This window comes from Macrotis lagotis, chromosome 4 (genome assembly GCF_037893015.1).
Source record: "Macrotis lagotis isolate mMagLag1 chromosome 4, bilby.v1.9.chrom.fasta, whole genome shotgun sequence".
Classification (NCBI taxonomy): domain Eukaryota; kingdom Metazoa; phylum Chordata; class Mammalia; order Peramelemorphia; family Peramelidae; genus Macrotis; species Macrotis lagotis.
The window spans coordinates 226618160-226645020 of NC_133661.1; the positions used below are offsets into that span (position 1 = coordinate 226618160).

At 37.5% G+C, this 26861-nt stretch overlaps 1 protein-coding gene across 6 annotated transcripts in view; it reads left to right on the forward strand.

The window, feature by feature from the left end:
- Window positions 1–26313, forward strand: part of TTC7B (tetratricopeptide repeat domain 7B) — a 340869-nt gene extending 314556 nt beyond the window's left edge. For 2 of the 6 annotated variants that reach the window (XM_074235507.1, XM_074235511.1), the window contains exon 21: window positions 22766–24671. In XM_074235507.1, coding sequence (XP_074091608.1) covers window positions 22766–22987 — 222 coding nt within the window. In that variant the 3' untranslated portion in view covers window positions 22988–24671. Of the gene's footprint in view, window positions 1–22765 lie in introns of all 6 variants that reach the window. The other 4 variants (XM_074235506.1, XM_074235508.1, XM_074235510.1 and 1 more) reach the window with 4 other exon arrangements.
- Window positions 26314–26861: the final 548 nt, after the last annotated feature.

Sequence of the window (26861 nt, forward strand, 5' to 3'; positions counted from 1 at the left end):
ACTCACAGTGGCTATGATGGCCAGGAAAAATATAATTAAGTATCCTGGTAAACTGGGCCAAAAGCAAAGTTTCTTGAGTTAAAAATCAAATCCAGCAACACAAACCTCTTTACTATGCTGAATATTTCTTTTTAAAATTTTTTTTATTTAAGACGATGGGGTTAAGTGGCTTGCCCAAGGTCACACAGCTAGGCAGTTGTTAAGTGTCTGAAGTCAGATTTGAATTCAGGTCCCCCGACTCCAGGGTCAGTGCTCTATCCACTGCACCACCTAGCTGCCCTCATGCTGAAAATTTCAAGTAAAGAAAAGACTGAAGTGTCCCTAACTCCCCAGTTCACAATAGTCCATCCTCAGAACCTGATAGCCATTTTCAATTTCCCAGCAGATATGTAGATACAAATAGATAAATATATATGTATATAATATTTATGCTCCTGTTATATTTTATTTTGATTTTAAGTAAAATTTAAAAAAAAAGAACACTGCAGCATTTGGTTAGCTCCACTGAAAAGCCCTCTCTCAGGAAGAAAAGGCCTAGAAAATGGTGGCTCGGGTGCATTATTTTTATTTCTCATTCAATCAGTCTCCCTTTAGTGGTTTACCACACAAACCAGAGAGAAAGGAACTCATATGTTTTCCTTTGAAGGATTAAGATGTAGTCTCTCAGCTCCCTTTCATCTGTCTAGACTTCCTCCTTCTTCCCCCTCACAACAAAGCCCTTATAAACTGTTATTCCTATGGTCACATGTATAACTACCTGAGAAGTGAGAAGAGACTTAGATTAGGAGAGACTAGTAAATTCTAGTATCAGCTCTGACACTAAATATCTGTATGACTGGATAAGTCCCTTAAATTTTTCTGACCCTCAGTTTCCTCACTTGTAAAATGAGATTTTACTAAATCATCTTTATGATATCTTTTTGACTCTACTATTTATTGATCCCTTATAGGAAAGGGTCCCCAAAGTATGCCTTTGTTTGGCCAAATAAATTACTAAACTCCACAGAAAAACTCCTTTAATAATAATGAAGATTCTTTAGAGGCTTTCAGGTCCTCATTTGGTTCATTATCCTTAAAGAATTTAGATGGTTAGAAAAATGGTGTCTGCACAAGGCTAATTCCATCTCTTGGTCAGAAGGATAGGAATTCTAGCCAATTTTATTAGTAGGACAGATGTTTTCCTTGCCTTTCCTTTGTCCTTCACTTTCTCTGCCAATTTTTCTTATGCCCTAGTAGGAAATCCTTTGAATGAAATGCATTCCACCCCCCTAGAAAAGAGTAGAATTTTGGTTATTTTTCCAGGCTTCTTTGAATTCTCATTTTTTAACTAAATCTGTTAGGTGTTACAGAGAAAAAGTAATTTTGAAATTCATAATGTGTTTTTGGCAAAACCCAATGAAACTGTCACCTTTAAATGTTCCTTAGGTGCAATCTCCTCCCAGGTGGTTCTCTCAACTTTGGAATCAGCAGCTTAATCAGCAACTTTTCAAATACTTCAGGTTTCTTGGTCACAGAAACTGGCCTTGAAAGTTCACTGAAGTGTTGTGATAAAGGCAGAAAGCTTGGTTTTGATTATTGAAATCAAGAGGGATCATATTATTTAATTTATTTAATATTATTTAATATTGATCAGAATATTTTTTTAAAAAACATCTATTGGGGGGCGGCTAGGTGGCTCAGTGGATAAAGCACTGGCCCTGGAGTCAGGAGTACCTGGGTTCAAATCCTGTCTCAGACACTTGATAATCACCTAGCTGTGTGGCTTTGGGCAAGCCACTTAACCCCATTTGCCTTGCAAAAAAAAAAAAATCTATTGGGGGGGGCAGCTAAGTGGTGCAGTGGATAGAGCACTGGTCCTGGAGTAAGGAGGACTGGAGTTCAAATCCAGCCTCAGACACTTAATAATTACCTAGCTGTGTGACCTTGGGTAAGTAATGTTAACCCTATTACCTTGCAAAAACCAAAACCAAAAACCAAAAAAAATCTATGCATTTCTCATCTGTACAGAGATTTTCCTAACATACTTTCTGAAAGGCTCTTCCATAAGCCTTTGCAACATTAGACAGTACAAAAATCTCAGACTCTCTGAATTGTAAAGAATCTCAAATATAATTTAGTACAGGCCATACTTGAATGGGACTCCTCTCCAGAATCCCCGCAACAAGCAGGTATTGATTGCATAGCTCCAAGCAAAGACAGAGAACACTGCATACCTTCTGAGGCTGCTACTTCTGCTTCTGGAGAGCTCTGATTGTTTTTCCTCTCCTAGTGATCTGAACTCTGCCTCTTGACTATCTCATCTTCCTAGGTCTGCCCCTGGGGCCAGACTATCATGGGACCTCTTTGAAGGCAGGTACCAATTTTTGTCTTTCTTTTATCCCCAGGTCTTAGTATATGTTGCTGTCAACTTTGGATCATTGGTCTAAATACTTTTATTAAATATTAACTAAGTCAAAGTTATCATAGATGAAAATCACAAGGTTTGGTCAAATTTAGATATAAGCAATATTTTTAATATTTATAAAAACCAAAAGAAAAGAAACCTATTTGGGGGGAAATAATCTTTGAGTAACAAATGGCTATATAAGATCTCAAGATCTGTCTGCCAAAAATCAATAAAGAATTAAAGTACATCTATCAAAGTAAACATGCTCCCCAGGTAAGCAACACTCAGAGGAGAAAAACAATTTTAGAGAAAAATACAGACTGTCAACTCCATTGAAAAATGGAGGGGCGGCTAGGTGGCGTAGTGGATAAAGCACTGGCTTTGGAGTCAGGAGTAACTGGGTTCAAATCCGGTCTCACATACTTAATAATTACCTAGCTGTGTGGCCTTGGGCAAGCCACTTAACCCCATTTGCCTTGCAAAAACCTAAAAAAACAAACAAAAGAAAAATGGTCAAATTCCTTAAAAATTATAAAAAAATCCAAATCAAGAAAAAAACTACACCAATATCCCCTTATCTCCATTCACATGACCATCATGCTGGTATAGCCCTCATTATTTCATGTCTTGTACTATTGTAGTACCTCCTGATGGTGTCCCTGCCACCAGTCTCTTTCCAGGTTAGGCCATCTTCTACTTAGCTGCCCAAGTGTTCTTTCTCAAGCACAGGTCTAACCATGCTATTTCCCCTATTCACTGCACTGCGTTGACTTCCCTATTACCTTTAGCATGAAATATAAACTCTTTTATCTTTTAAAGTGTCTTACAACCTGAGCTCTTCCTAATTTTCTTGTTTTCTTATACTTGATGAACTCTGTACCTCAGTGACATTGGCCTTCTTGCTGTTCTCTTAGCACATGATACTATGTCCACAGTATACTTTCATTCCTCACCTCTGTCTTTTAGTTTCTCTATATTCAGGTAAAACCCCCCTTCTTGTGGGAGGCCTGTCTTAGTCCTATCCCTACCTCCTCTCTGAATTTGCCTTCCATTTACAGTTTATGTCTCTTTTATATACATAGATATTTACATATGGACCAGTGAAAATTTTTTGAGAACAGTTGGGCAATGCATATTGTCAAAAAGTCATGATCCTGGGGTGCCTAGGTGGCGTAGTGGATAAAGCACCGGCCCTGGAGTCAGGAGTACCTGGGTTCAAATCCGGTCTCAGACACTTAATAATGACCTGTGTGGCCTTGGCAAGCCACTGAACCCCATTTGCCTTGCAAAAAAAAAAGGCATGATCCTTTGCTAGAACTCTATCCAAAAAATACCATTTAAAAGGAAAAAGGACAAATCAAAATATTTATAGCTACTCTAGGTGCAATAGCAAAAAAACAAATATAATCTGTCCATCATTTGAAGAATGATTAAATAATAATTATTATTAATTATATATATATAATTCCATTATTAATATGTTGGAATGGCACAACAAAAATTATAATTTTGAAAAATACAAAAAGATCTATCCAGTGTGACAAAAAGTGAGATTGGCAGAATCAGAGATGTATGTCTACATACACCTTGACTACAACTATATAAGGAAGAAAGGAAGAACAAAGAAAAATGAAGACATTGATATTAGAACTTCAGCCCTATTTAAAGAGAGACACAAAACAAATATATATCTTGTTGTTATTGAGTTGTACAGTTGTGTCTGACTCTACATGACCCTGTTCTGGACAAAGATACTGGAGTGCTTTGCCATTTCCTTTTCCAACTCATTTTACAGAAGAAGAAAATGAGACAAATAGGGTTAAATGTTTTGCCCAGGCTCACACAGGTGGTAAATGTCTGAGATCAAATTTGAACTTAGGCCTTCCTGACTCCAGGCCCCAGAACTTTATCCAGCATACCATATCGCTGTCCACAAATCACATTATTATCTGTTAATTTGTTTGTTATTCTTTGTCAAATTCTAAGGACTTATTTGAAATTTTATTCCTTATTTTTATGTTTATTTAATTTTTGTTGATGGATATATTTATAATTTTTTTTAAACTTAAAGCATTATAAACATATGAGCAGTCTTCAGTTGGAAGCACCAAAATTGGAGTTCTCTGTTGTGAGAGTATTACAAACTAGCCTGCTGATTCTCATTAACAAAGGAAAGATGGAGCCTTCTTTCAACCCAAGTTTCCACATAATGAATTTCACAGACTACAGTTTTTCATAACTTGATTATATTTCATTGTACAGAATACCAGTATTTGCACTTCAAGTTACAGCTTCATCTCTAGCATCCTTATTTTAGCTACTCAGCCAACTTCCTAGCCCTTAGATTCTAGAGAAATTTCAGTTGACAAGAGCTTCTCTTTTGCAATCTTATTTAACTTAAATTCAGTAAAGACCATCATGTCGTGCCATAAAAGTTCGCCCATTCTGAAAGTACAACCCATCTGCCTTTGGTAAAATTTATTTCATTAGCATTCAGTTATAAGTATTAATTAGGCTTCTCATAACAGAATTCTGTCTGATAAGGAGCAAAAATACCATGGGAAAAAATTGAAAGATGCACTCAATAAACGGCCTTAATACTGTATTTGGATCTATGTGCCAATAAAAGATCCAAGCTTCTCCTTCTTTTCCTTGAACAGTGCCTCCTCTGAATTTAGAGCTTTCATTTGAATCTGTAAGACCAGCTTAGAAGCACCCTGAAAAAAATAGACTCTTCAACAAAGGTGGAGGTGGGAGAGAGGGGCGAGAGGCTGATCCTCAGCCCTTTTCAAGGACCATTATTAGCATGATATTACTACATTGGGCATTTCCTGGTAAAGCCTGGTTTCTTAGAAAGCACCTCATTCCTGCCATCCCAAGATGATGGTAATTCATGAGCTCTCTTGTTGACTAGGTACCTTTGCCAGTTTCTACTTTATTCTGTCTCTCTCCTTATCCCAAATCAATAAATAAATTGAATGCAGAGGGGGCAGCTAAGTGGTGCAGTGGATAAAGCCCTGGCCCTGTATTCAGGAGGACCTGAGTTCACATTCAGACTCAGACACTTAGGAATTGGCTAGCTGTGTGACCTTGTGAAAGTCATTTAACCTTGGGGCAGCTAGGTGGTGCAGTGGATAGAGCACTGGCCCTGGAGTCAGGAGTACCTGAGTTCAAATCCGGCCTCAGACACTTAATAATTCCCTAGCTGTGTGGCCTTGGGCAAGCAATTTAACCCCATTGCTTTGCAAAAAAAAAAAAAAAAGAAAAAAGTCACTTAACCCTGTTGCCTTAAATAAATAAAATTTAAAAAGAAAATTTTTTAAAAAATAATAAATTGGAAGCAGAGAATAAAGTACTGAAGTACTAAAGTACTCTAAGATGATGGCTATTCTTTCAAAGAACAGACCCAATGAGAGCTTCAGAGTTTGCTTCTGGTTACAGTAACATTATTGTGTATTATCATACCAAGTATGATTTTACTCAAAAGATTTCACACTGAAGCTTAAAAGGATCTAGTCTAGGTGAACTCATTGAAAGAAATGAAAAAGACTTGGGTTTTTATTCTGGTCTGTCCCTTCAACCTCTTTGAACCTCAGTCTCTGAAAAATGACAGAACAGGGTTGGATTTCTTTAAGGTCTATTATTGATAAATGTATAGGATTCTCCTTGAGGCTGATATAACCATAAAGTTCATAATTTTCGGATTTTTTTTATCCACCTAGGTTATATCATTTAGCACAATGTGATGGGGGAAGCACTGAATTTGGAGTCAAGATTCGAATTTAAGACCTAGCTTTGTCATTTACTAGATGTGTGATTTTGGACAAGTTCTTTTACCTCTCTGAGCTTTTAGTTTCCTTATCTTTAAAAGAGTTAAATAAAGCCTCTTCTACATACCTCCTAAGAAGATGTTTTGATAATCATACTTTGTAAATGGTAAATATCTGTATTAATGAAAACTGTCATTTGTGTGACTTCATCATATTGTAATGTCATCTAACTTGAATGAGAGTCTGGTCTAGCTAATTAAATAACAAACACTTAGAGAGCATCTTGCATCTACTTTGTGAAAGGTTCTATTTTTATATTTTTAAAAAAGAATAACGTGTAATTCTTGTCCTTGAAGACCTTATAAGTCTTATAGGGATATAAGAAATTCCAAGAAAACTGGATAATGTTTAATCACTATAGAGATTGATAAAGGATAGGGAACCTGGCTACAGTGGCAACTGAAGTCTTTCTGAAAACTGAAAATGGTTAGACAGTCCTACTATCTTCCCTCCTCCACGTCTACAAATTCTGGCAGTCAGTCCCCCATGTCTAAGGCTCCACTGAGGTTCTTGAAAGCTATAATGAGGACGTCATCAGATTAAGTTATTACCATCATCATTGTTATTACAACCAGCATATGTAGCACTTTGGAGTGAGTTTTACTAGTATATCTCTGAGAAAGGCTTTGAATATGAGTCTTCATGATCCAGTACTCTGTTCACTGTGCCAATTAACTGTACCTTCCTTTTGTAGGAAGAATGTGAGAAGAGAAGGGAATTATGCTTACTTTAATGTACCCCTAATCTCATCATCATGGATGATCTCTCCATCAAAGCAAAAGTGTCCATAGTTTCTCATCCTATGGAGTCCTTGTTTATATATCCTTTCATTGATTTTCTTACAGAAGCTTTACCTAATATGCTGGAACCCTTCCTTTGGTTCTTTTAATTTTTCATGAATACAATTGTAACACTGTACATGTCTGGATCTGTGGCTTCCACTATATGAGATCAAAAGATAGAGCAAGGAGAAATCTTAGAGAACATCTAGCCCCATGATTCCAGAGATGAGGAAACTGAGGGCCAGAGAGACTGACTTATCCCACAGTAAATAGCAGCTTAGACATTCAAAGTAGACTCTCCTGACTTCAAATCATTTTTTTCCCCATTATATTATGCTGCTTTATACTATTCTCACCACCAGCAATATTTCTCTTCCCTAGTCAATCCACAATATACATGAATCATATTTGTGCTAACAAATCCTTGGTAATGGAGCCTATAGACAAGGGAGGCACAGGAGATCAGGGTAGGGCACTGCAGGTCTTTCATTAGTAACTGGTCTTCTGAGAATATTTTTAGACATCATTGAGTTCATCAATGTGATGCTCTTGATAGAAAAAAACAATGAATTAGTTTTCTGTTGGTGAACCTCCTCCAAGGCTTGCACATTGATAGAGTAGTCTACCATAATGTCCACATTAAAATTTTGGGTTGGTAGAACCTGCCAGGGCTCATGTACTGCTAAAATTGCTTTTGAGAGTCTAAGTTTACCCTTATTCTCCGGTAAGGCACTGGAGGAGCTCTTTAGTAGATGCATGCCCTTACCACCATGGCTAATAAATTCCATGTTAACTCTTTGGCATTGTTCTATCTCCAGGGCAGAAATGACCAGGATAAGCTATGGGGCTGTAGGGTAGACAAGAAGCAGGAGGGGAGATGATGTTCTTGCAGATTCTGTGCTGTCATATTGTTTCCTGGCTGTGGCATCACCATTATTCCTCTGTGACTGCATCAAGTGTTTTACTCCTATACTGTGGCCAGGAAATAAGAAGGGGGTAAATAACAATCAGACAGCAAAAATGATCTGGGATCCTTTTACATCTTTCAAAAAACACAGTTGCACTAAAATACTTTCTCATTGTGATACCACACAGACAAACATCAGTTCATGTTTGGATTGTCTTCTTCCTCAGAGATTACAAGGACCAATAAACATTAGATGTTTCTTTATTCATCATTAGAGTGAACCTTTAATCATGGTTAAAACCAGCACCAAGTTTAGCACCCTATAGGTTCTTCTGAAATCCTTTTTCCAAACTAGAGTTTTAGAATCTTGCAATTAGGTTTTGACCACAGGGCAAAGGCACATATGCCTGTGAATCTCTTGCTTTCCAAACTCAGATAAATATCTCTCCAACTTCCTTAAGCTAAGGGCAGATTTTGATGTTAATTAGTGACCAGGACTGATGCTCAGAAATTTACATTTCAGTGAATTCTAGAATGTTAAACTCAGAAATTGTGTTAGAATACAGAATGGTAAATAGAATCAAAGATCATAGAGCTTTGGATCTGAAAGAGTTCTTAGAATTTTGAAAAACACTGAATGTCAAAGCTGTAAAGGATAAGAGGGTCTTCCTAGAGGCAATATCTGAAATTAGAAGAAAGGATTCTAATGAATAAGTGCCAAATGCCAGGACAGGGCTGATGGAAAGGTTAGTTTTGGAGGGGAGAACAACTTTTTGGTGTGTGCCTTATATCATGGGGGAACCTCCTCTGATTAGTCTCTTAATGAGAAGACCATGAGTAGAAGCAGACAAGCTGCATGAGCAGCTGGCTAAGGTTTGGACTCTGACCTTGGAATGTGTGGGCTGGTAACAGTGTGTCACTGCTGCTTCTGCTTTGGGACAAAAAGGATTGGCCTGGGAGTCAGCAAACCTCATTTCAAGACTCAACTTAGCCATCACCCAGTTGGGTGACCTTGGATAAAGCTGCCTTTTCTTTCTCTCTGTGCTCCGTGGCCCCCTCTGAAAGATGAAAAGTTTCGACTAGCCTGCCCCTGATGCCTCATCCATCTCTAAGCATTTGTTCTATTCTATTCAATGTGTGTGTGTGTGTGTGTGTGTGTGTGTGTGTGTGTGTGTGTGTGTATATATATATATATATATATAATAAGTAGATAACTTGAGTCAGCCTGAGTAACTTGATCATTCTTAGCAGAACAAAGGTCTAAGCAGTTGAGAGGAGTAATTTTTTTATTCTTCATTGGCTGGTAAATTTTGAGATTTGTTTTTCTTCTTACTGGGAGAATAAACATAATAGAACCTTTTCAATATATTTAGGTAGTCAGTCTTCTTTGGAAAATAGGATTTCTTTTCAGCTACACTCTCTTCTCCTGAGTAAATGGGTAAATTTTGGCTTGGAAAGAATATCTCTGTGTTGGTTTCAAAAGTGTTGCCTCTGCATTTTTTGCAGCCTCCCTTGTAATTCTGAAAATTTCCCAAAGCAATTTCTATGAACTTACACTGCAAGTGCAGATAGCCCAAACAGTATGTTACAAGTGGGCTGCAAAAGCCATTTAACTTGGAAAATTAGAGCCGCAACTTGATATCATAGAATTAAATTATATGAAAGAAAATAGCCTTGAAATGTATAAGAGGACTTGTACCCTATGTAAGGGTTCCCTCAGCATTTCCTAGGTAAGAAGTTTAATCATTTGTATTCATTTTTTTAATTAAAGCTATTTCAAGAATACTCTTCAGTTATCATTCAATCATGCAATTCCAATGTGTCTCATTTGAACATAGTAGGTTTTAATTTAATCTTTGATTTTTGACTTGTGCATCAATGTGATCATCTCATTTGCACAAAACACCTGATTATAATAATTATAATCTTTTGAAATATTCATTCACTTTTCACTGAGGGAAAAAAAAACACTAATAATTATTTTGTAATACCCTTTACAAAAGAGCCAATACTACTCCCTCTTTTTTAACCTCCAGTTCCTCCAGAGATCTGAAAATTAGGAAAGGCAAGAACAAAATGGACATTTTCCCCTCTCATCTTTCTAAAGTAGTGTGCCATTTGAGTATTATTGCTTAAAGCAATGAGAATTTTGAATTTGGAGATGGGATTGAATTGAAGGGGAGCATGATCATTGTCTACTTGGCTTTCTTGGCAGAGGCAAGAAGTAGGAGTGATGAGAAAAAGAAGACAGACTTAGGCCAATTGTAAGGGATCACTTAGTAAACTGTCCATAAGTGAAGTGGGATGCCCAAGGAGGCATCCCTTCCTGAACTGAAGTTCTTCAGCAAATAGTTGGATAACCATTTGTCCATGGTGAGATATGATGTTGATGAAGATGTGTTATATGTAATAGATAGATAATTCTTTAGGATTTATAGACCATAACATAATCTTGAGGGACTAGAATGATGCTGGTAACCTCAGCAGAAATAAGGAAATTGGGGAGTAGGGGAAATGATTAGTTCTGTTTTAGACAGAATTCAAGGGATGAGAGACTGTCTAAGAGTCTGGTGTAATTGACTATACTAAACTCCATTTTGCAGAAAAGAAAACAAGACCCAGATAAGTTGTCACTTACTCAACCATGTAAAAAGGAAGTGGTGAAGTAGGAGGCAGATCTCCTGACTCTCTTCTGCTCCCTACTATACCATATTCCCTTGTTTATTATCTTATATTTAACTTTTCCTCTTCCTTCCCCCCCCCCCACATCTCCCAACATAGGCTGGCAGCTATTTGAGAACATGGATCAGGTTTTAGTTTTTACTCTTTCTGCACAACACCCTGCACAGAGTGGATACTTAGAATATTTTGAGAAATGCAAGAGAAATATGGGACCAGAATTTTATTCAACAAATTTTATTAATTGTCCTTCTGCATATCTATATTTAAAATCCTTTAGTTGCTCCCCTTTGCCTCTAGGATAAAATACAATCATCTCAGGTTGACATTTGTTCCTCTAGTCTGACTTCTGCTTATCTTCCTAACTTCATTTCATACTGTGTTCTAGTCAGACCGGGCTACTGACAATTCCCTGAATTTAACATCCCATTGTCTTTTTACAGATTGTTCCCTATGCCTAAATGCAGTTCCTCTTCCCCTTTGCCTCTCAAGCAGCCATTTTCTTCACATTATATTTTACACTTTCCATGAAACCTTTCCTGATCACCCACAGTCATCAGTCAGAATCATAGAATTTAAGAGTTGTAAGGAACTTCAGGGGCCCTCTAGTCATACGTATACCTTAAAGAATTCCCATTAAGGGTAGTTAGATGACCTTGGAGAAAGGAGAACAGGAGTTTAAATCCAGCCTCAGAAACTTGACACTTAATAACTATATGACCCTGGGTAAATCACTTAATCCTGACTGCCTTACATCTGGAACCATCTCCAGTCATCCTGATTCATATCTGACCCCTGAACCCAGATGGCTCAGGAGGAAAAAGTAAGGCTGGTGACTTAACACAGCATCCCTTCACTCAAATTCAATTCATGTGTTTGTCATGGCATCACCTCTCTGATGTCATGGTCTTCTTCGAGAATGAAGGACAAAAAACCCCCAAACAATCCCCATTATAACAATCACCAATTGGTTATTCCAGTTTCTTCCTGAAGACTTCCAAAAAGGAGGACCTCACCATCTCATAAAGCAGCCCATTTTACTTTTGGAAACTCTTAATTGTTAGAAGTTGTTTTCCTGACATCAGGTTCAAATTTGCTCAGTTACAACTTCTACCCTGGTTTTGCCCTATAGGGCTGAACATAAGAAGTTCAACAACCTTTCCACGTAACTACCCTTCAGATACTTGAACATAACTGTCATATTCCTTCCAAGTTTTTTCTCTTCAAGCTAAACATTCCCAGTTCCTTCACTTAATCTTCTTAGATCTTGATGTCAATAAATGCCCTTAGTTATTCTGGCTGCTCTTCTCTGGACCCTCTCTAGCTTATCAGTGCCTCTCCTGAACTATGGTGCCCAGAACTGACTGACCAGGACATAGTACAGTAGGGTCATCATCATATCCCTCTTCTTTCCAATAGAAAGTTATGACCTATTTAATGAAATCCTAGATTCCGTAAGGGTTTTTGGACAGCAATATTATGTTGATTCATTAAGTTTCTAATGCCTTAAAACAATAGGTCTTTTACAGAATAACTGCTGTTTCTTCATATTTCCTCTATCTTATATTTAGGGAGCTGATTTTATATGTTTAAGTGTAAATATGTTTATCCTGATTGAATTTCATCTTATTAGACTGAGCCCAAGCCTCACCCTGTCAAGGTCCTTTTTGATTGAAGCTCTCATCCAGTGTGTTAGCTATCATTCTCATCTGCAGATAATGAGCAGATCATTTATGCCATTTTCCAAATCATTGATATAAAAATGTTAATAGCCCAGAGCCCTCAACTAGTCACACTGATGCTGAACCATTAACAACTACTCTTTGACACCAGCCATCCTAGCAATTCTAAATCCTTCTGATTGTATTAATCTATATCTCTGCATCTTATCCACAAGAACAAATTGAGAAACTTTATCAGTAGCTTAACTGAAATCTAGGTATGTTATATTCACAGTCTTCCCTTTATCTGCTAGTTTAGTATTCCTGTCAAAAAAGGAAATGAGGTTGGCCTAGCATAACATGGTCTTGATGCAACCATACTCACTCTTCGTAATCACTGATTTCCTTTTTAGACATTTGACAAATATCTCTTTTATGATTTTTCCCCCTAGAATTTTTCTAGGAATTTATGTCAAATCCAATGGCCTATAGTTTTTAGACTCTGTTCTGTCTTTGAAAATCAGGATCATATTTTGCCCTTTTCCAATCTGGTGGTACCTCTTATTTTCCATGATCTTTCACTTATCACTGAGAAGTAATCACATTTGTCACTTTTTTCAGAACACAAAGGGTTAGTTCACCTGGGTCAGGTGATTTGAATTCATCAAAAGCAGCTAAGTGCTTTCTTGCTGTCTCTTTACTTATCTTGGGTATCACTTCTCCATTAGAAAATTTGGCATTTCCAGTGAAAAGGTCATTTTTCTTTGCAGAGGAAAAAGAAATAAAATGAAAATTTAGCAGCTCTACCTTCTGTCTGGGAGCAAAGGTCTTTAATCCTCCTGTTTTCCCCAAATAATTCAATCACGATTTTCCTTGTATTCTATATATTTGTGCATGGGTTCCATCTCTCTCCTCCTAGTCTAACCTAGTCTATCTGGAAGAGTAAGAAAAGAAAAGTGAAGACTAATTAGTTGTTCTCATGGAACAATTAATAATCTAAAAAATGAAATATAGTATATAAACACACATATGCATATATATATACATGTATACATACTATTATTAGAATCAAATCTAGGACATGAATCCAATTTCTAGTATCTCCAACATTTGTTGTTCTAAGCCACTGTTCAAAGACCTTTCTGATAGAGAACTAATTGCTCTATCATCTAGTGAGAAGATAGAACAGAAACATGAAAAGTTTTAAAACCATTTATATGAAGAAGCCCTGCATGATGTAAGCTAGATAGTTGTCTGTTGTGGACAAAAGACATAGTCATTTGGGAGAGGGAAAAATAATAGTAGTCATGGAGTTGGACTGGAAAGACCATCTGGGAAAAAGAACTTTCATGGGTAGTTCAGGGGACAATAGGCTTAGGGTGATACAGTGTCAATGAACCAGGAGCAGACCTGAGGGGGACCCAGAAGCACCACCAAAAACCCATTCCCATTTTAAGGAGGAGAAAAGTTAAAAGGTAGTTTCATACATTGATGTTTGCTCCCTAATTATTTTGATTTCTGGTTTAGGGAATGATTTTATCCAAGATTTTTAAATGGCATCTGAGATATTCCAATAGTCATCTGGTAGGTGTCTTTACCTTAAGTCTCTCCTCACTCCTGTCTGTCCTGTACTCAGCTGCTAAAATGATCTTCCTAAAGTTCAAGTCTCATCATGTATTCTCTGGTGGCTCCCTGTTAGCTCTAAGACAAAATATGAAGTCCTCTGACTTTTAAAGTCCTTTCACAACTTAACCCTGTCCTATTTCCCCAAATATTCTTCTAGTTTACCCCCATCCCAAAACTCTCTGTGTGACCCTAGAGACATGGACCTTCTTGCTGTTCTTTACACATGATACACTCTCTCTCCACAGTCTGTATTTTCATTGGCTGTTTGATGTGCCTGGAATGCTCTCCTTTCTCACTTCTGTCTCCTGGCTTCCTTTATTTTTAAAATTTTTTTGTTTGTTTGTTTGTTTGTTTGTTTTTCCGCAAGGCATTGGAGTTAAGTGCCCATGGTTACACAGTAGGTAATCTGACTTTGTTTAAACCAGCTCAAATCCTACCTTCTGCAAAAAACCTCTCCCTGGTGATCTGTCTTCTCCTCTTTGCCTCTATACTAGTTCTTTCCCTCTGTGATTACCTCCAGTTTTCCATGAAACATATCTTCATGTCTATATATCTCATGTGTACTTAGTTGCTTGCATATTGTCTCTGTGAATTTGACTGTAAACTTTTTGAGGACAAATTACTTTTGCCTTTTATCTTATCATATTTGCGCTTAGCACATATAGTTTCTGGCACATAATGAATACCTGTTGACTGGAGAAAAACAATAACAATATAAACAACACTAACTCCTATTTATATAACACTAGCATTTTACAAGAAAGCTTCTATATGACAATTCTTATAGATAGTACAAAATCGATTCTTTTACAAGTGAGGAAGCCAAGGCTCAGAATAGGTAAATGATTGGTGCATGGGCACACAGCTGGTAATCCTAGAACTAAGGCATAAACCTTGGTCTCCTCAGTTCCAGTCTACTAGTCATGCCTTGTGACATGTTAGGATATACTCTGACTCTTCCCTTCTCTTATTAATAATGAGTTTTTCTGGCCACAGGAAGGTCAGTAGTGGTACTTCTTGGGCAGCTTTATCTTTAGAAATTATCTCCAGTGAATAGATTTACTGAGAAACTCTGTGCTTGTGACTTTTTTTCCCTCCAAAAATAGCTGCCACCTTCTTAATTTTTTTGGAGTCAGAATCCAGAGCACACAGACTAGACATTTCCAAGTAAGCCAATTAAATCACATATATGATATCAAAGTATTGAGAATACAAAGGAACAAAAATATCACCACATCTTCCCTCAGGGGTCTTACAGTCTAAAAGGAAGAGAGTGGCACCTGAGCTGGACTTTGAAGGAAGAAAAGGATTTTAGTAGACCAAGGTAATGAAGGTGTATACTCCAGTCCTGAGAGGTGACCTATGCAAATGCACAGAATTAAGTCCCAGATAAAATAAAGGAGCAGTTAGTTGTGTAGTTGAGCTAAAATGAAAAGAGTAGTGGTTTGCCAGACTGTGGAAGATTCTGAGTTCCATAACTTTGATATTCTGGAATCAGAGGTTTTTTTTTCCCCTATGAGCAACCCAAGCCTCCAAAAGTCTGGTGGTAAGGATCTAACCACAGGTATTATAGTGGAATTGCTAAGGACCATGAAATATTTTCACGAAAGAAGAAACAGGATCTGTTGACTAATTTAATGTGGGGGGAATAAAGAAAGTGAGTTCAAGATGACTTTTAAATTTCAGTCTTGTACCCAACTATCTTTTTACCTTACCCTTTATTACAGGATCTGTCATCTTTCAACAAATTCCATGCTTTGATCAGACAATTCAGTCACTTTATCACCTGCAAATACTGTTCACCCCTTCCTATAAGCCTTTCTTTGCCCCATCCTTCTAACTAACCAGAATTCATCAAATTCTCACAGTGGACCAGGAAATATGCTAAATACTAGGGGTAAAAAGAAAGGGGATTGTTAGCTGTTCTTAGCTTTGTGGTTACTGCTGGCCATGGTCCTGACTTGTAATCCAGCAACAATGTCACCGAGTAGTGGGAGACCAGTTAAGAGTTATTTATAATGGTTTAGGTAAGAAGTGAAGACAGGCTGAAATATAGTGATAGCCATGTGTATAGAAAGGTTCAACTGAACTTGGTAACAAAATGATGATAGACATCTCCTAATGAAAACATGAGCAATGGTAGAAAGAAAGCTGAGTCAGAGATGACTGGGATAATCAAGCCTAGGTAACTGAGAGAATAGTGGTGTCAACAACTGCATTAAGAAAGTTGAAGGGAGGGGCGGCTAGGTGGCACAGTGGATAGACCACCAGCCTTGGAGTCAGGAGTACCTGAGTTCAAATCCTGCCTCAGACACTTAATAATTACCTAGCTGTGTGGCCTTGGGCAAGCCACTTAACCCCATTTGCCTTGCAAAAACATAAAAAAAAAAATTGAAGGGAGGGCAAATTTGGGGAGAAAGAAGATAAAATTAGTTCTTTTGAGGACATGCTGAGTTTTAGATGATAACAAGTCCATGCAGATGGAGATAGCCAATAATAATTTGTAGATACAAGGCTGGTATTCAGAGTGTTTATGATTTTTGTGTTGTGTTGACTGAAATCATGCAATTAAACAATACTACAGGTGAATAACTTAAAGGAAGAAAAGGAAAATATCTAAGCCAGGGTCTTATAGGACACATACATGTAGAAGGCTATTGATGAGCACTTAACAAAGGAGAACTAGCTAGAAAACATACAAATTAAAAATCCCCAAATGAATGCCAAATTAGAAATTCTGAAAATCAAAGGAGAAATTAATAAAATTGAAAGTAAGAAAGCTATTGAAATAATAAATAAAACTTAAGAGTGGGTTTTATGAAAAAAACTAATAAAATAGATAAACCTTTAATTCATTCTGATTAAAAAAAGAAAAAAACCAAATTACCAGTATCAGAAATGAAAAGAATAAACTCATTAGCAATGAAGAGGAAATTAAGATAATTCAATTAAGAGAGCTAAGAGAAAGCAGTGTCATATCAGCTAAAAGAGGAAAGAGCTAGTACGTCATATGAAATATTAAGAAAAAAGGCAAAGAAAATGGAAGCTTAAAAAGTATATTGAATACAAACTTTAAAATGCTATAAAAATCTAACTATGATTGTTATAGAAAGTAATATTGCCATTATATTCTACATATTCAAATCATATCTAGTATTTAATTTACTGGAGTTTCTTCTGGGCACTAAATTTTAAGAAAGCAAACTGGAGAGCATTCAAAGGGATGATGAAAGGACTAGATAATTTTAAATTAAATTATTTAAATTAAAGGAAATGGAAGAATTGACCTGGAAAAAGAGAAGACTAGGAGACATAATAATGTCTTTGGATTTTCCAAAGATTCTTAGGGAAGGGAATAAGTATTTATAGAACCTGCTATGAACCAGACACTGTATTGAGTACTTTACAAATATGGCACCTCTGTGGGGTGGGTACTATTTTACAGTTGTGGCAATTGAGGCAGGCATGATCAACTTGCCCAGGGATACCTACTTGGTTAAGTGTCTAAGATAGGATTTGAACTCTGATTTTTTCAGATTCTAGGCCTGGTACTATTCACTGTGCCACCTAACTGCCTCACACGATTCCTTGCATAGAAGAAAAACCATATTTATTCTACCTGATCGTGGTATGGTGACAGGGGATAGAGAGGAGGTATGGGATGAATTGTTAGAAGTTTAAAGCAGAGATTTAAACTTGATATAAGGGGGAACTTGTTAAAATTATAGCTATACAAAAGTTGAATAGACTGCCTCAGGAGGTATACTTGGAAATCTTCAAAAGAGATTGAGTACTTGGGAAGATGATGTATAAAGGATTTTGGTCAGAGAGGAGTGGATGTCATCTAAGAATCTTTCCACTATTTTGGGATTGTATGATGTTAACTTAATGACTGTTCAGATCTTGCCTCAGACCCTGACTGTGCGACCCTATCTGCCTTAATCCACTGGAGAAGAAACGACAACTCACTCTCTAGTATCTTTGCCAAAAAAAACTACATGGTTAGTATGGTCCCACAGGGTCATAAAGAGTTGGACATGACTGAACAAGCAAAGACAAACAAACAAAAACAAAACAACAAGTAACAAAGATTGTTTTTAACCTCATTGTTTTTTTTTTTTTTTTTTTGGTCACCATAATGACATGCAAGAGAATTGAGCTTTTAATATATTGAAAACCCCAGATTTTAGCCATTAAAAATGCATTTTTTGGAGAATTCAGAGGGGTCATTGGTGATCTTGGTGAGAACAATTTTAATAGGGTAGTACCTACAAAAGTGAGATTACTAACAGTTGGGAAAAGCATTGAGTAAACAAGCTACTCTTTCTAGAAACTTAATACTGATAGAGAAGTGACATATACAAAGTTAAAGATGATTCTCTAAACAACAAGAGAAACAGGAGTTGGGGAAGAAATTATCATATATATGTAGTCATTGATATGTGTGAATATATGTACAAATCCACAAATAAGATATACTCACATGTATCTGCCTTTTTGCATACATATACACCAATGGAGCAAGGTCCTAGAGAGTGAAAAATGGTATTGGAATCAAATGCACACTTAGAGGACTAGCCTTAGCAAAGAAGATGGTTAAGATTGAAGCAAATAAGGGGACACAATGTAGATGAAGATAGGGAAATGTTCTGAGTTTTGAGGAGGAAGAATGTGTAGGGTCAGATGGATGGCCTCAATTTAATGAATACAAGAGGCAAGGTTGCTAGGTTGGGGAGAGAGTTAGACCTAGGAGAATAGAGAGAATATTTTGATATAGTTGCTGTGCTAAGTGTAGTGGGGGCTTATGAGGGGTAAAGAAATGATTTTCCATCTAATTAGGAAGGCTTACTTGAAGCTATGATGTGTGAATTTGTAGTAGATTAAATCTTCAGTCTTAATGGAAGATAGATAGAAGATGTGGAGTCACCAGAGTCATGAGTTTAATTGGTAAAAAAAAAGATCAGCTGCTTAGGAAAAAATATTTTTTTTGCAGTTCTTCCATTCAAGGACTTGCATGTGTTACAGATTTGTGAATCTGTCCATTAAGAGATATCAGAATTCAGAAGATTTTCTAATGAAAATCTCCCAACAGTGAAACTGGCAGGCCATGCCCATGCTGGGAAAAAATTGATGTCTGATCATTTCTATTCCAAGCCCAATTCCTACAAATCTCCATTTACCATCATTAAATGGGCTGGGTTTACTGCAAGAAATCAAAAAAACATTCTCTCTCTTTTTGCTAAGATACTAATTTGTTTTCTGGTTGTCAGAATCAGAAGCCCATTTACTTTTGCTTTTATCCTTGGGTTTGGCTTGGTGATCATTTTGCAGTCAGATCAGCAGAAAAAAAGAGGCTCTCCACTGGTAAGTGAATGCTAGGTATAATGTAGTGAAAAAGATTAGTGCCTTGGCAATCCAAAATTCTGGCTGCTGGTCCTTGCTGAGGGTCCTTCAGCAGCCTTCTTCCAGCTCTAACGTGCACTTCTTCCTGTCTCTATAGCAAAGAGGCAACCTATAGAGAAATCAGGAGCTTTCAGGGAAAGCAGTTGCTAAGTTAACCATGGGAAGAAGCAATAAGGTCAGGAATTGGCGAATGGAGAAATGAAAAGGAACTCATAGACTTGCCAAATTCCCAGAACATCTTGATTATTGTGTCAGTACCTGAGAGTGTTCAACTGGGGGAAACCCCAAAGTTGTCCTTTTTCTGCCCAGGAACAAAGTCTTTGTAATGTCTCTTGCAGCACGGTTAATATTGTAATGTTGTAACTCAAGACCCAGACATACCAAAAATAGCCACAGCATGTACCTGAGGAAATAAGGAGTTTCCCTTCTGTCATATCTGGGCATATTTTTCAACATCACTGACTGACATTCCTGCTTAAATGAAATCATCCATATGCAGCAGAGCCCAGTACATGTATTTGTCTTCACTTTGCTCAGGAGGTGTTTTTCCAGATTTGTCCATTTTAAAATGCACCAAAGTGTAAACACTTTGCAAAGTGCATAGCCCCCTCTCCTTTATATGTTTAAATTTTAGTGTTAAGAGTTAGAAGGGACTTTTGGGGGGGGTTGGTTCTTTTTTGGGCAAGGCAATGGGGTTAAGTGACTTGCCCAAGGTCACACACCTAGGCAATTCTTAAGCATCTGAGGGTAGATTTGAACTCAGACACTTAAGAATTGCCTAGTTGTGTGACCTTGGGCAAGTCACTTAACCCCATTGCCTTAAATAAATAAAATTTTTAAAAAATTTTTAAAAAGTCATCTAAAACAATCCCCTTATTTTTCAGATGAAGAAACCAAAGGCCACAGAGATTAAGTGATTTGATTTAAGTCATACAAGGGAGTCAGTGGCTGAGGTGTGATTAGAATCTTTATCTTTTTTTTCCTAAAGGTCACCCCTCTGCCCCCTCCCAGTAAATCTACTGCTTTTCCCATGATCCCAGGCTGCAAATTTTGTTTTATCATATCTCTTGAAGCAAGACTATATAAATGTGAATGAATGTGGTACATTGGAAAGAATATCATCAGAAAACCTGGATTCAGATCCTGCTTCTGTCACTCCTCAGGGGCCTAGAGAAGTTATTTAAACTCTCTGGGCTTCAGTTTCTTTACCTGTAAAATAAATGTCATTAGTCAGCATCCAAGTTTCCTTCCAGTCCTGAATCTGTATTATGTCCTGAATAGTAGCCTGGAAATGGAGAACTAAGCACATGGTTGCTACTGACTTGGTATCTGCCAGACTGGAAGTCTTACAGTGCTGAGGATGGGAGGAAGGCAGACTGGAGGAGGTCCTCCCCCTCCCCTCAACCCCCCAGGGAATCACTGCTTTCCATGCCAAGGAGACTAACTTCATTTTCCATAGTTGCATTAAGCTTATTTGATTCAGATTAAACCCCTACACTTTCCTTGGCTCTAGTGTGAAAATTGTTGAGTTCTGTTTGCCAATAATATGATGAAGGCTTCTTTTTTAGTTTTCATCAAGAGAAGGAGATGGGGGTGGCTAGGTGCACAGTGGATAGAGCACTGGCCCTGGAGTCAGGAGTACCTGAGTTCAAATCCAGCCCCAGACACTTAATAATTACCTAGCTGTGTGGCCTTGGGCAAGCCACTTAACCCCATTGCCCTGCAAAAAAAACCCTAAAAATAAGAGAGGGAGATGGTACCCTCTACAATAGTGGACTTGCTTCTCTGTCCCTCCTTCAGCCTCTTCAGAATTGTAATTGACTGTAAGTCCAAGATTAAAGAGCTCCTACAAAGGCAACCAGGGCAAGAGAGACCTGAGTTCGAATGTGACCTCAGACATTTGCTAGATGGATGACCCAGGTCAGGTCATTTCACATCTGTCTGCCTCAGTTTCTTTAATGTAAAAGTTAATAGCACCTGCCTCCCAGGGTTGTCTTGAGTATTAACTGGGCTCATATTTCTGAAGTGTTTAGCACAGTGCCTGGCACCTAATAAAAGCTTGTTTCCCTTCTTATGGAGCATTCTAGCACAGAGTATTGGATGGACATTTAGCATTCAGTGGCACCTTTGAACTTATGCTGAAACCATGCTTTTTTTACTTTCTTCATCAAATTATATTATGTAACTGGGACTTGGAATGGGAGAGGATATAATTGGCAAGGGTATATAAATCAGAAGGTAAACCCTGAAAGAAATATTTCTAAAATTACACCCAGTCTCTGCTCTTGACAAAGCCCTCCTTTATGTGGTATTTAAATTATAGAATGTTTGAGCCCTTAGGGACCTTAGAGATCATCTAACCTTTGATTTTTTAAAAACTTTTGAAAGGAATAAGTTTTCTATGATGCTCTTTTGTTTTCACATTACAATCATGACCCTTCTTTCTTTATGGTACCCTTACCCCTCATAACTGACATATTTACTGCTTCTAGATATATGCAACATGTCACACCCATAGTCATCCACCTATTGAAAGGAGGAAGGTGTGCAATGTCACTCTAGAATCTGCTTTTAATTCAACTCTTTACAGTGAGCAAACTTGGAGAGGTTGTGTTCTGTCACAAGACATAGAAGCAGTGAATGGCAGAGCCAGCATTCAGATTTTTGTTCTCTTGACTCCACATCCAATACTCTTTGTATTCCACATGATAGAAAAGAGTTTCTCTCCTCTTTCCATCCCATGCTCCAGTCTTCCTTTCCTCAGAGGCTCAGACAGGGCCTAGAGGTCAGGGTCTCCCACTGCCCAATGTGTGGGTTATATTGCTATCCTAGACCTGGTGATTGATTTCCCTATTTCCATTGGTATCAGAGTCAAATCTCACATTCTGACAGGGAGATCTCTATCCTTCCTTTATTGATCCCAGGCAGCAGAAGCTCCCAAGTGTTCCAGGTATGATTGGGTTCATTATGATATATGTGGGTTGTCCCTGTTTGTTACCAAAATTAGGGGTGAAAAATCAGTTTTGAAGATGGCATCATTAAGAAGAAGATGACGATGACATCATGGCCCTAACTTCTTAAAGGGGATTTGGAATCAGAAAAACTAGGCTCAAAATCCAACTATGTTATTTCTGTGACTATGACTTCTCTGAGCCTCATATAAAGTGCCATTTAGGCTCCTTTCTCCCTTTGTAAACTTTAAAGTTCTATAGGAATGTGAGTTACCTTATCATTTAAGCAAAGGTATATATAACCCTAGAGACATGAACTGCAATCTGAAGGGATTCATTGAATTATCTTGTTGTATGGGAAAAAAAAACCTTTTCTCCTTTATTATTGGCCTCTGTCCATTAGGAACAATATCATGAGGAGTTAAAACATGAAGTTTCACCATATAGGGTCCTCTCTTCTGGCCTCTGGCTTCCAGTGGGAGCAGGTGCTCTTTTCATTTGAGCTACCCTAGCTAACAGCTGCCCTCTGTCTATCCACAGGCTCTCATCCTTCACCAGCTGGGCCGATACAGTTTAGCAGAGAAGATTCTCCGCGATGCGGTCCAGGTGAACTCAACAGCCCATGAGGTCTGGAATGGCCTTGGAGAGGTCCTCCAGGCTCAGGGCAATGATAGTGCTGCTACAGAGTGCTTCCTGACTGCTCTGGAGCTGGAAGCCAGCAGCCCCATCGTCCCATTCACCATCATTCCCAGAGTGCTGTGAGTGGAGCTTGAGCTGAGAGACTGGTCTACCACAACGTCTGGAGGTGAGGCCAAGGACACACTTCTCAGACGCCAGCATAACCACACTCTGTGGTTGGGGGTAGGAGGGAACCTCAGTCCCAGAGGAGATTGGGGTTCATAGGATAGAAGAGGAAATTACCTGATTGTTTTAGCAAGGGAGAGGAATTTAATGAATCACTGAGGCTGTGGACGAATGTTAGATTGACCAAGATGACAAACCAAACACAACTAAAATCATGCTCAATTCATGTGGTTTTTTTTTTGGGGGGGGGGTGTTGTTGTTATTTTTCTTTGCCTCATGGTAGTTTTCAATTCTAATGATGTTCAAAATGGATTATGTGCCATATTTTGTTAGATGACATCTGAGTGCTCTATAAAATGATTACAGAATCAATCAACAAATGTAGAATAAGATATTCAAAGTGAAAATTCAGTGGCAGAAAAGATTATTTTTAGCAAACCTGTCATGAAAACTGTTCCCTCTTTCCCACTATTACCCTGACTCCTACCCTTGGCCCAGAAACCAAATGTGACATTTCTGCTTCCTGTCTCAGTACTAGTTAAAGCCAGAAGACCGGCTGACAAGTTCTTGGTTTTGTTGTCAATAATTGTAATGCGTGGCTGATAATTGTCTTTATTTAGAACAAAGCCTGAGTCCAAGAATATTTATATTTTACCAATATATGCCTGTTACAAGAGAAGGAAATATGAGTTATTTAAGTTTAACTTTTTTATGTGAATTCAGAGTTTATTTATCAATGGAAATATGTAAAAAAAAAAGCTTCAAATGGAATATTTACCAACATTCCTTATACATTACCTACACTTGGCTAAATGGAAAGATGATGTTAATAATAAAATGATTTTTAAATGGAATCTGGGCCTGTGTTATCTCTTAAGTCGTTGAATGGTACTGAGAGCACTGTTAATAGGATTGATTCACTAGGCAATGATGGCTCAGTGGGAGCTGGACAGCTTGCCTGGGGCATGTCTAGTCTGTATGTTAGCTCCAGCCTTGAGTTAAGATAGCCTTTGTCACTTTAAGGCCCAGGGCAAAAGGAAGAGTGGGCTGCTACCTGTCAAGCATGAAGTAAGGGACCAGTATCCTCTAGTTTCTTCTTAATTCTCTGCTGCCCTGGTGATCAAAGGATCGTGGATTAAAAAAAAAAAAATGGAAGGGTACAAAAGAATTTTAATATCTTTTTTCATAATATCCCCAAATTAGAAATTATTGGGGGGATCCCTATTGGGAAATGGCTGAACAAATTCTGGTGTGTAGTTGTAATGAAATGTTATTATGCCATAAGAAATATTTACATGGACAGCTTCAGTGGAAACAGAGAGGGCCTCTGAACTAAGGCAGAATGAAGTGAGCAGAATGAGGGAGAACACTATATGCTGTGATAATAACATTATAGAGAAAAACAACTTTTAAAGACTTTAGAACTTTGATTGATGATAAACTACAAGTCTAAAAGAGTGGAGAGGACTCCTGATGAGTGAAGAACTTAAAATGCATAGAGACTCCATTTTTTCCCCAAGGTTCATGGGGGAGTTTTGCTAAACTAAACAATTATATTGATGACTTTCCTAAGGTTTTTAAAATGGTCAATGAAGAACTGGGAAGGACAGCTTATTTTTTTAAATGCTAAATAAGAATAAAAAATTCGTCATTTGTATAAAAAAGAAGAAGAAAGAGTTGGAAGGAATCACATAGGTCATTTGGTCCAATTTCCTCATTTTACATCAAATGGAGAAGAAAACTGAGATCCAGAGAGGTTATGTCACTTACACAAAGTCATATAAAACTTTATGGTAGAACAAGGATTTTAACTTAAGTCATCTGACTCCAAATGCAACATTCTTTCACTATCTGTTTCTACCATTCAGTAAACATTGGTGACCTGACATATATGGAATGATTTAAGGTACACTCTATGTAGTACTGCTGTATTTCCTTTTGCTACTGTGGCAGATTCCACCATTATAGATGCATTTGTTTGGGAATGTTAAAATAATAGAATATGTATAAGAGTTTAGATGCTAAGACGCTTAGATGCCTTGTCTTAGATGCCCAGATATGAATCAGGGTTCCTACAACTTTGGCAAAAGAACATTTAAGCATTGACCAAATCCTACCTACTGGCCAACTCAAAAGACTCCAAATGTGAGTCAGGAGATAGAATAAATCTCTCCTCCAAGGCCAAGAGCCACAGTGTTTTAATAAATGGCCTACATGCTGCTTCTGGCTTCTTTAGGATAAGGAAGAAGATTATGGGACAAGAGAGGAAAGACTTTTGAGACAGAAGAGAAGAACATTGCATAAATTCCTTCAAGAGACTTAGATTATATAGTTCAAAAATAGAACTTGGAGAGGAGAAATTTAGGAGAATCTTCTATCCATATAACAGATCAGGTCTATATTGTATCTCTTAATTAAAAAAGAAGCCCCAATCAAGGATGGTTAAAGAAGAATTTAAAAGATGAAGATGAATTAAACTATAGAATCTGAAAAGGGAAGTAGAAACCCAAGAAGAAAAAGAAGAGAGTTGGCAAGATAAGTCAAATAAGAAAAGTTAGGAAAAGGAGCAATTAGAGGATAAAGCAGATGAGTGGTTAGTGTTTAATTGATTAAAACACATAGGTTGTGGCAAGGCTAATATAGGGTAGATTAGTCAGTTCAGTCCATAAACATTTATTGAGGCAACTGGTGGTATAGTGGGATAGAGTTCTAGGACTGGAGTCCAGAAATTCAAATTTGATCTCAGACACTTACTAGCTATGTGATCCCTGACAAGTCATTTTTCTCAATTGTAAAGCAAGGATATTGGCAACACTTACCTTCTGGAATTGTTGTGAGGATCCAAGTTGGATAATGTTTGTGAAGTGCTTAACATAAAGTAGGTACATTATTAAATGCTTATTCTCTTCCCTTCCTTTATTAAGCATATTTTCTTCTATTCTTCCTTGTTAAATATACTAGAGTATATAAAGTAGTTGCAAAGAAATGAGAATTCCACCATTTTAGACACACTGAAGTTCACAAGACACAAAATCCAAAGAACAGTAGCAAAATCCATGGCCTCATATATCTATGTACAAAAGACAAAGTTTAAATTAACAAAAATAAAAGTCAGCACAGGGAGGTAAATTTAATTTGATATATATCACTAAGACTTGGTAGGATGAAACTTATATATAGACCATTAGTCCTGAATGGATTTACCTTATTTAAAAGAAACAAGATAGTTAAAGGGTTGGAGTAATATACAATAAAGAGGGTATACTCATGAGGAAATCCAGAATGAAAGAGAAAGGGAAGGAAGGAAGGAAGGAAGGAAGGAAGGAAGGAAGGAAGGAAGGAAGGAAGGAAGGAAGGAAGGAATGGAGGGAGGAATGGAGGGAGGGCAGAAAAGCAAAGAATAAATTCTATTCTGAAACTAGTTTCTCACTTAACATGGAGCAACTATTTGCTAAGTAAAATAGATGAAAACCTAAGGGGTTGGGGGTGCAAAGGGAGAAGTGGCCATTTCCTCCTGCAATTTGTGATTAAGAAGAGAGGAAATTCCAGAAAACAGATTTTGGGGATTTTGGTGAAAAGGTTTCAAAGAATTCCAAGGAAAGGTGGGTAGATTCCTGTGAGCTGGAATGGAATGAAAGAATTCAACCTATGAGAGATAGAGGTATCCCAAGTGAAATTCTGAATACCCAAAGGGAAACAATTCCAATTATGAGAGGAAGGAAGGAATCAAATTTGTCTGTGACACCTAATGTAAATGTACAAAGAACTCACCAATCAAATTATTGTTTTTTAAAAAAATGCACAGAAGATGGAAGCAAGGTCAGGTAACAAG